Source organism: Condylura cristata, unplaced genomic scaffold, assembly GCF_000260355.1.
Source record: "Condylura cristata isolate star-nosed mole 26May11 unplaced genomic scaffold, ConCri1.0 scaffold00022, whole genome shotgun sequence".
Classification (NCBI taxonomy): domain Eukaryota; kingdom Metazoa; phylum Chordata; class Mammalia; order Eulipotyphla; family Talpidae; genus Condylura; species Condylura cristata.
Genome location: NW_004567123.1, coordinates 16,246,844 through 16,257,547, shown reverse-complemented (window position 1 = coordinate 16,257,547; position 10,704 = coordinate 16,246,844). Strand labels below are relative to the sequence as shown.

The 10,704-nt window shown below is 52.8% G+C and overlaps 1 protein-coding gene across 2 annotated transcripts in view; it reads right to left on the bottom strand.

Annotated features, from left to right (window-relative positions):
- Positions 1-10,656, bottom strand: part of KIAA1755 (KIAA1755 ortholog) — a 37,244-nt gene extending 26,588 nt beyond the window's left edge. Inside the window, exons 1-2 of one of the 2 annotated variants that reach the window (XM_012728397.1) lie at positions 10,368-10,656; positions 1,515-1,712 (exon numbers count right to left, since the gene is read on the bottom strand). In XM_012728397.1, the coding sequence (XP_012583851.1) occupies positions 1,515-1,712; positions 10,368-10,370 (201 nt within the window). In that variant the 5' untranslated portion in view covers positions 10,371-10,656. The remainder of the gene's footprint in view (positions 1-1,514; positions 1,713-10,367) is intronic. The other variant, XM_012728398.1, reaches the window with a different exon arrangement.
- Positions 10,657-10,704: the final 48 nt, after the last annotated feature.

Below are 10,704 nucleotides of genomic sequence, written 5' to 3'. Positions count from 1 at the left end.
TCTGACTTGTACCCCAGGTCTGTATGCATAAATAAATCAATTAAAAAATAATAAATCAAAAAAGCTTGTGACCTTTGTCCCTGGAAGAAATGGAAGAGCGGGTAGTGCAAATGCAGTTGTTATGGCCAAATAAATGGAGCAGGCAACTGTCTTGTCATCCGGAGACAAAACAGAGGATGGAGAAGGATGTGCCCGAGAGAGCAGCTTGCAGACCCGGGGCCGCGGCGGGCAGAGGCTTTGGAGAGTCTCACTCTCCTGCAGATAGCACCATGCCAGGGTGCTCTCTGTGTGCCGGGCACGGAGCTAAGGGTGCGAAATGAGAATCTCGGGTTCCTTCCAGCCCCAACCATCTCACATTCTGGCTCCAAAGCCAGGGCTTTTAGCTGCCACATTCTGTTTCTCTTTCTCACTGAAATGACACACACGGTCCCCACCCTTACGGTTTGCTCCTCCACACCATGTTCGGGAACAAGCAGGAGCAACTCAGGAAAGACTGGAGGGACCTAGGAAGCTCTTGGTGGTTCTTGAGGCTGCTGCCACAGAGAGCTGGGCATCTGAGCAGAGCAGGGCCCAGCTGGCAGACCCGGGCAGGGCATGGGCAGGTTCCTGATGTGGGCATCTGAGGGTTTGTCTTCTCAGGCTTCTCCTGCCCTTTTTCAAAAAACAATCTCCATACAGGTATGCACAGGCCTTGAGCCTGGCTGACCCTGCTACCCCATTCTGCTGACCACAGGGATCGGCCTAGGGATGGACAGAGGACCAAGTGTGGCGAGGCAGGGTGCTGCCTTGTGCACTTCCCTCTCCTAGCTAGAGGCTGATCCCAGCGTGGCCCGGGGCCCCAGCCATGCCGGGACACCTAGTCTGTAAGAGTGCTGCTGGTGGACAAGAACGGGCAGAAGCAAGGGACAGAAAGTGTCCGCAAGGGATCTCATCGGTGGGTCATCTCGGGGTTGAGGCCTGATTGCCCTGTCCTGGTCTGAATAAGGATTCGTCATTTGTAGTCAGCAATGAGCTCTGCCTAAAACATTTTTCTTTCCACTGCCTCGCAAAGGGCATTCCTGAGATGGAGGCGTGGAGGGGTCTCCAGGGAGGAAAGAGAGTCCTAAGGCCTCGAAGGTTCCAGGAGAAGTCTGGGGCATTCTCTGTTGTGGCATGGAAGCTGCCCCCCCATTTCAGCCAAAGCAGCCTGGACACCCACAATGTCAGCCCCAGGGTAGGCTGGAGATGGGGGTGAGTAATGGACTCTCAATCCTCCCTCCCTCCCTCCTTCCCTCAATTGCAAACGCGATTGACTCCAAACGCGATTGACTTCAAGCTTTCAGAAGGTAAAGGGTCAGTGACCTGAGGCTGCATTGGGGGACTGGAAGCACCCTTTGAGCAAGCAGTGGAAAATCATCCCTTGTCCTTAGTTCTCGCGTTGAGGCAAGACAGCAACAGCCCACTCCTTCTCTGCTCTGTTCCAGCCCTCAGCCTTCTGGGAGAGCTTGTCCCCTGGCCGTGTCCTTCCGACTTACACAGGCTGTTTCGCGTACTTGCTCACACAGGCGCTTGGCAGGGATCAGGAAATCCAGGAGGAAGCTCAGCCCGTCCCCGTGGAAGTCAGAATCCAGGAGACGGAACACCTGAGCCAGGACCGTGGGTGCCGTGGCCTCAAAAGGGGGGTAGAGGCCTGCCAGCGCGTGTTGGATGGCTGCGTCCAGGGATGGGGGGTCCTGTTGAGGAAGCGAGAGGGGGTGAAAAGTGACAGTAGCAGTAATAATAATCAGAGCAGAGGCTACTTCCTGTGACCATCCAAGCCCCGTATGACGAAGGCCCGGTGACTCTCCCTCCCTAGACACATGTACCTTCTTCTCTATTCCCTGACTATGCGAGGCGCGACCCTGCCTCAGGGCCTTTGCACTGACTGTTCCTTCTGCCTAGAATACTCTTCCTCAAGAAAACCTCATCCCCTCCCCTCCTGCAGGTCCTTGATCAGATGTCACCTGCTGATGCAAGGTAGTGTAGGACTGGGGGGAAGGTATTCAGGCCAGGGCCTACTCACTCTGCTCTATTCCCCCACTTCCGCCCTGACCCAGGCCACTAGCCCACCTTTTTGATGGGAGAAGGCACAGGGAAAATGGAAAAGAGGTTGGAAAGTCGGTGGGGGGGGGCTTCGTCATACGGGACTTGGAAGGTCATGGGAAGTGGCCTCTGCTCTTATCATAAAAAAGATTTATTTATATATTTATACAAGAACTGGGGTGCAGACCAAAAGTTCAGGGGGTGAGAGGATTCCGAGAGACAGAGTGGGAAGCAGAACAGGCAGGTAGACTGAAATACACTGCTGAGGGGAGCAGCGGGGGGTCAGGAAAGGTCTGCTGTGCCATGTGGTTCAGCTCCCTGGCGGGGGATCGAACTCCTACTTCAGTGGCTGCCGATAGCTTCATAGTGCTACACTTTAATCCTGTACTTTCACCCGCTGCACCACCGGGGAGGGCCTCTATATCCCATCTTTCCTCTTAGTCAGCTCCTCCCTGGTTTCTAAGCCATAGTCTTCCCATTTCCAGCCCTTCTCTTCAGGACCCCAGTGGGACCATCCTCAAATGCAATCCGGGCCATCAGTCTCCTGCTCAGAACGCCTGACACCTGCGGCCTTCCGAAGCCTCTGGCCTCCAGGAGTTCAGAGCCCTGTGATCTGGCCTCTGAGCACCTCCCCATTCTCACCTCCACCCCACTGCCTCTCACATTTCTTCCAGGAGACACATGCTCTCTCTCATCACCTCCAGGGCTTCACTTACATTGCACAGGGAGGACCTTCCACTTTCCTCCCTCAAGGGTCCCAGGGGAGCCCACCTGGCTGACTCCTCATCCTGCAAGATTCAGGTCCATCTCGTTTCTTCTTTTTTTTTTTTTTAAAGATTTATTTATTTATGCATACAGAACTGGGGTACAGGCCAGAGGCTCAGGAGCGGTGAGAGGCTTCAGAACAGGTAGATCTACGAAGTGCACTGCTGAGGGGAGCAGCGGGCGGGTCAGGAGAGGTCTGCCGCGCCATGTGGTCACTTCTGGGGCAGGCGGCAGGCGGGAATCGAACTCATGCGGAAGTGGCTTTAGCTTCTCAGTGCAGTGCTTTAACCTGCTGCGCCACCAGGGAGGGCCCCCGTCTCTTGTTTCTTTTAGGCCATTTTCACCAAGCTCCCCGCTCACCCAGCTGGGCCGGCATCCCCTTCTGCAGGCTCTTTAACAGGGCTGCCACACTGACTGCCAACTCCCTCAGGGAGAACTGAGGATGGTGGTTAGCACAATAATGGCCTCCAAATGCCCCCGTCCTAGACTATGGAACCTGTGAATTTGTTACCTCCAGGACAAAGAGGACTTCAGTGCAGACAGCATTGAGGCTGCTCATCAGCTGACCTTGAAATAGAAAGAGGTTCTGGATTCTCCAGGGGCCTAAGGTGGTAGCCAGGCTCCTCCAAAGAGTGAGAGGAGGCAGAAGAGGTGGGAGTGACAGGAATGGGAGGAAGGAAGGAAGGAGGATGGAGAGACACATGTCACAGATTAAGAATAGACAGAGCCAAGCACTGTGGGTGGTTCTTAGAAGGAAGAAAATAGGTGGGTCCCCCTGCAAGTCTCCAGGGTAGAATGCAGCCAACACCCTGGGGGTTTTGTGGGGTGGGGGTGGGGGGGGAGACGGACCAACTCTGATCCACAGAGCTGCGAGACAGACAGTACATCTGTGGTGCTGTAAATGACTGCGTTTGTGATCACTTTCCAGCCACAGCCACAAACCCCGCAGTGCGGACTCCTAGTCTGGTAAGGCCCTCAGTGTGCCTCAGTTTCCCCAACTGTAAGTGGGGCTGCTAACTCTGATCCTGTCTGACTCAGAGGGTTACTCAGATACCTGGAGATGGAGGTGGAGGGGTTTGAGGGGAGAGCAAGAAGTGCTCCTGCGGCATTTACTGTCTTTGGTCGTCTTCTGTCTTTACTCATCCTCCAGGCAAGGCTCCAGCCCCAGCCTCTGTGTGAAGACTTCTCCTCTCTCTGGTCCCGTCCTATGGCCTACTCCTGTCACCCCAAGGCCAGCAGCAGTTTGCAGACACCTAGTGTGCACTCGGCCCCCTACTCCTTCTCTAGCTCAGATACATGAGGATTCCAGGGTGGCTAGGACACCCCACTTTGCAGATCAGAAACCAAGGCTGATCTTGCCCAAGATCACATCGAGAAGCAGAAAGAGTAGGGAATCAAATCACCCCAGATCTGAATCAGCCAGGCCTGCCCTGTCCCCTGCCCCTGGGGCCTCGTTTGCCAGGGGACCCGCAGCAGCCACAGGCTTCAGGGTGGCCTCTCGGCTCTGTCCTGTGCTGTTTCAAGTGGGGCCTAAAGAAGTTGTTTACCTCTTGGAGACAAGGCTGCAGACAGGGATGCCTTTGGCTTTAGCAAATTGGCTCAGCTGGCCGCACACTGTAACCATTTAAGGGGAACCAGTAAAAAAGAAGAATGTTCCAAGTGAGTGAGACTTGGCGTTCTTGGCCAGAACATTACCTGCTACAGGCCGGAACCCGAGGGGCTCATAAACTGTCCAAATATTGGGGGAAGCACATAGTGAGGGGGTCCAGGCGGCTGCAGGAAGGAAAGCTGGCCACTCTCCACCCCAAATCAACTAGGCAGCCTAGCCTGGGACCACAGGAACCCAAACACAGTTGGCCAGACATGGGCCCCTCAAAATGATTTCCGTGAAACTTAATCGATGTGTTTCCATTCCTTCTCAATGAGTACAGTCTGGCTGGGCCTTTAACTGTTCCTCGACAGGAACTGAGGCCAGAGAGCTGAAGTGGCAGAAGGTGAGATAAGCTAGAGCCCTCTGCACCTCCCAGCCCCCAGGCCCTTGCTTGCTACTCAGGGCCACAGACAGCCCACCAGGAGGAATGCTGGCCCTGCCTGCAGGGCTGGCTCACGTGTGATATTCTGGAAACTTCTGCACAGGACACAGAAGAGTATCTGTTTTCAGGGGCTGCATCTGGGCAGGGAAGGAGGAAATATTTGTTTCGACATCTTTGCAAGAAGCCTCTTTTATTGCTGTGATCTTAAGCATCACTTTATACAGTAAAATACAATAATATAAAATGCACAGGTTGACGCACTTACCCATGCACACACCCCTATAACCCGACCCAGATCACCACACACCATTTCTGCCACTCCAAAAGTGGCCCCCAGACAATCTCCCCACCTCACTGCTAACTATTCTTCCACTGCAATTTAAAGAAAAATGCCTGTTATTCCTGTGCAAAAGTGTGTGTAAGCCAAGAGGCCAAGAAATAAAGTGTTAACTGCAGTCACCCCTGAGGGTTGTGAGGGGCAGGGGCCTTGCAAGTCACCATTTTAATTTTCTTCATAGTCTGCTGGATTTTCCAAATATTCTTTTGGAGAACTTTTATAATCAAGGGGGAAAAAGAAAAGTGTGATTGTGTGTTTAAGGCTGGCTCCCTTTTTAAATGGTCTCACCAGATGTTGTTTGTTCGGTCTTCTAAGCTGTGGGCTGAACTTCTCTTAAAGGTCCAGATTTGGACCTTTTATCCATTTGCGCAGCAAGGATTCTACCACCACTTTGGCATGCGTGCCCCAAGCGTGGGAGAAGAGAGGACAGTCTTAGGGCTGACTTCAACCTCCCATGTGGCCAAAATGGCTAGGAACGTGGGATTCTACCCCTGACTTGCTGGGTAACTTTGGCCTCAGTTTCCCCATCTGTAAAGTGAACTTCTCCCTTTCTCTAAGGGCCTGTCCAGTAGGGCCATTCTAGATTTCAAAATATAATCAAGTTTAGGGAGGTTTAGAACTGGGGCATGGGCTTCTTGGTGGGATCCATGAGTTCTCAGGTGATGGGCAAGTTTTAAAAAGACCTGTTTGAGAGGTGCTCCTGATGGCGCAACGGGTTAAAGCACCGCATTATGAAGCTCTCTGAAGCCACTGCAGCCCAAGTTCGATCCCTGCCCCGGAGGTGACCCACATGGCGCAACAGACCTCTCCTGACCCACCCGCTGCTCCCCTCAGCAGTGTACTTTGTCGATCTGCCTGTTCTGCTCCCCACTCTGACTCTGGTCAATCCTCTGACTTCCCCTGCACCTCTGGCCTGTACCCCAGTTCTATAAGCATAAATAAATAAATCTTTAGAAAAACAAAAAGACCTGTCCATGCATGCAGGTATCTCAGGCCCAGAGAGAATCTACACCAGCAGCCTACGAGGCCTGAGAGGTGACTAGAAGACAGACTAGGCCTAATGTGAGAGAAGAGTTCCTCTCGCTCCGAGGTGAGGGGCCCCTGAGAGGTGGTCTCAGTGTAGGGAAGCAGCAAGAAGCCTGGCCTACGAGTCCCATGGTGTAAATTCCAGCAAGGCGTTCCTTTATCCACATTGCCGGATCCACTGGCATTTCAATAAAACTTCCTGTTTCTTAAAGATTGGCCCAACCAAACAAATCTGTGAGCCAGATACAGCCCACTGGTGTCGGCTGGTGACCACCAGGTTCAACTATCCGGAAACACCTCCTGAACTTCTCCAGGTTGAAGGTTCTGCAACCCGTGTTGTCTGCCTCTGGCTGCCAAGAAGGTCCTTCTCACATCCAACTAAAACTTCTCCTGCTTTAAATCCTTTTTAATTTTGTGTGGGTGGAGGTAGGAGTGAGAACTGACTCCTTATTTTCTAAAATAAAACCTTTAAGAAACTGGAAAAACAGCTCAGATGCAATGAGAAGCAAGTAGGCATCAGAAGACGTTCGAGTCCAGCTCTGTCCTGAGTCATCTGTGTGATCCTGAGCAGGACATTCACCTCGAGATCTGAGCTTCTGTGGGTTCCTTTCTCTCCCTCTCCCCCGCCTCTGCCCTGGGACCCAGCATCTCCCACAGTGACCACATAGTGTCAGTAATGATTGTAGCTCGAGTTCTTCTTGCTAAGCAAGCCCTCTGTGTCACTCAGGTCTGCGCTAAGACCTTTTCATACATTATTTCAGTTCATCTTCCCAACAATCCTTCGAGTGGTATTTTTATTCCTGTTTTCCAAGAAGCTGAGCCCAATTTCTACCACCACGAAAGAATAGAATGGGGAGATGACCCAGCCCCTGCCCCGGGTCAGGCGCCCATGGACGGCGCCCATGGCTGTCCTAACACAGGGATCCGAGTGGGACCATGCCCTGCCCAACCACCTGGGTGGTTCCCCTCTGCCTTAGCAGCTCAGCCCGGCATGGGGGGCCTCTTAGCAGACACCCAACACACGTCTCCTGCTGCTTCCAACACACTTTACAGTCTAGTCCAGGGCCCCCAATCATCCATCTGCTGGTCTTCCAGCCATGAGCTCTTTCTGCTGGGCACATGTCCTAACTTAGGGTTTATGTCCCATCAGTAATTATACACTCAAAATGATTTTAAATTATTATTTTACTTTTTGCCAATCTGCATTAACTTAAATACATTTATTTTTATTTATTATTCTGCATATGTGCTGTTTCGATCCCTTCCTAACACTCAAAAAATTGAAAATAACGAAATGCTCATTTCAGTGCTGTCAAAAGTTCCTCCCCCGGGACCTGTGGAATTCCAGAGGACTCTGGGAATGCTGAGCTCCCACACGCCCCTCTCCAGCTGGGGGAGCACCGTCCCCCCCTTCAGAGCCCTCCTGGCCTGCGCCTCTCCTCTTTTCCATATTATCTACTTCCAGGTAGTGATGGACTCTGCTGCCCATCACCGACCCAGGGACCTCGGGGAATGAGCTGCCTTTCCCATGGACGGCAAGTCCCCAAGGCAGGGACCAGAGGAGCCTCAATTCTACACCCAGAGCCTTACACAGAGCCTGGTATACAGTAGGTGCTTTAGGTGGCTGCCATGAAGTCAGGGCTTTGGCATTACTGAGTGAACCCAACGGACTCTACCCAGGGAGGAGACCCCTGGCTGCCCCCGGGATGATTTGGAGAGGACACAAACTCCACAGGGATCCTCAGTAAGTAAAGCTACTCTTACTCTCCCCCAGTCCTCCTGATGACACCGGCAAGCAAGTCTCAGGTAGTGCCAGCCTGTCTTGAGCAGCTCTCAGGCACACTGTCATTGCGTCATGTGTCCGTTACCGTGGAGATATGGTCTGAGAGATGCAGCTTTCAGAGAGTTTGTCCTTGTGTGAACATCACAGCACATACTTACTCCATCCTAGATGGAATAAGCCGCGACGGTGGGGTTTCCTGGGACCACTACTGACAGAGACATGTTAAGCAACTCACAGAAAGAAAGCAGCCGGTGGATTAGGAATGGCTCATGGCCAGCCCCATCCAGCCGGCACTTACCAAAGCCCTTTCATTATTATATACGTCTTACAGGTACTTTCCATTTCTGGCAATGGATACCTGTTTTTCATGATCATGCTATATGATTTTCTGTTTAAATACATCTTTTAGTTTATAAAGTAAGTTGATTTAAAGGAAAATATTACGCAAATAACAGGAGATTTTGTTTTCCCTTATCAGTACATAGATAGGCAAAAAGCAAACTGGATAAATCCTAAGTCCCTCTGTCATAAGATGCTCTGACACTAGGCTACCTCAGAAAATTTGATAGCCACTAATCATATCACCCCACTAAAACCGCAATGTGATCGTGCTCATAAAGGAGAGAGATGTGGTATAGTAGAGTTGGAGAAATCAGAAAGGTTTTCTCAAGGGGACGACATTTGGGTGGAGGTTTACAGGATAAATAGGAGTAAGTGTCTTACCCAGTCCGAACAGTATGTGCAAAGGTCCTGTGGCAGGAAGAAGCATGAAACTTAAGTCTCTCAACCAAGATCACAGTGGCTACAATACAGAGGTAATCCAGAGAGTTGGGCAGGTGGTAACATTTAATATTTAAAGACAAAGGTGGGAGGAAAAATCTGCCCATCATTCCCATTAAGGAAAGAATTGCTCAGCCTTTAAGAGGACCCACTAGTGCCAGACCCTTGATCTAGGGGTCTTAGCTTCAGGCAGGAGTTTCTGGATTTTAGCAAGGAAATACCAGCAAGCACTCTGGCACAGACTATGGCGCTGGGATGACTGTGACAGCTAAATGTAGATTCAGAATCCAGGCTCTGCTAACGCCCTTCCTGGCAGGATGACCTTCACTGACCACTTAACTCCCGGGATCCTGCATCTTCATCTGTGGGGTGGAGATACCAGCAGGCTCACTGTTAGAGCTGGTGTGAGTTACAGGCACTCCCTTACATCAATGGACTAGCACAGGGCCTTGCCTGTGGTGCGAGGTGAATAACCATTAACTTACGATGATTATTGTCAAACAGCTGCAAGAGCAATGTGTGTGTTCACTTGCCCTGCTGCAGAAGGGCCCTGGGAGCCTGGCTTTACTGTATGTGTGTGGCGTGCAGGCATGTGTGCTGTTTTAGCAGAAGTGGAAAACAGGTGGACAGGACTCAGGAGAGGACACGTGTGTTCAGCCATGTGAAATGGTGTCGGCATGTTTTGGTGCGCTCCCTGCATGTGTGTGAATAGTTCTCTCTGCAGAGTTCTGTGAACAGACATGCACATAAGTGAAAACGCGCAGGCACTCCACATGGTTGACCACGGTCAAGGGTTAAAGCCCTAGTCTATCTTCACAGCCCTTTCCAAATCCCCACATCTCCTGTAAATCCTCCTGGAGCTCCTGGGCCTGTCTGGAGCCCAGCTGGGACACACACACACACACACACACACACACACACACACCCCTCTCCCAGAGTATCCAGCCTCCTGGAGGTGCCAGCCCAGGAAGTCACAGTGTGGGGAACTGCCTTCTTTCTCCCCTCCTCTAGGCCTACTTCCCTGCCACCTCCCAGGGGAGCACTTCCAGTCAGGATGAATTTGCAAGTCTAACTTTCCAGCCTTGAGTGTAAAGTAGCTAAATGAGCTCAAGCTTTGGAGAGCAACTCCCTCCCACTTCACTCCATTAAACCTCTTGCCCCAGCTGCCTAACTGAGCTGGGGGCGCGCCTGAAACCTCCAGCCAAAACCGGGTGGCCACAGTGGGCATCTCCCACCCTCAGTGCCAAGTCTGAAAGTTTGGTGCAAGAGTTAGAACTAATTCTTATTTGTGCTTCGGGCCAGGGTGATATCAGCTTTACAAGTCACCTACCCTTACTCCACCCACTTTACACACGGACACACAGACGCCCCAAGAGGAGAGGAGACCGGGCATCTCCGGACACATCCCTGCACCCCCTCCCCCCACCCCTGCTGGTGGGGGCAGTTAAGCAGCGGCCTCTGGCGAGTTCCTGCGGGCAGTGTCCCATAGAGGGTCGGGGTCTGCCCTGGACACCCACTCAGGGGCTGAGCCCCACCGAAAGGCGAGAGAGAGCAAGGTGGCCCAGGCCTTGGCGGAGGTTACCATGGCGATGGGCTACAAGCGGTGGTTGCTGCTGCTCTCCAGGGCGCCGGGGGTCAGTCTGAGGGTCCTCAGGACGCGGCAGCGCCTGGCGGTGCTGGTGCTGCAGCAGGCTGAGCAGGCAGGCGGGGGGGGGCACTCACCCCAGCCTCATCTCCGACGGGAGGCGGGGGAGACAGGCGAGCGCGCTAGGGAGCACCGGCGAGAGAGCGCAGACCAACACCCGCGGCATCGAGAAACCGAGAGACTGAAGCAGAGACGCGGCGGGCCACCGCGGAGGGGTGGCCGCAGGGGCGGGGCGGGTCGAAGCGCTGCGCCCCGCGTGGGATGGGGCGGCGAG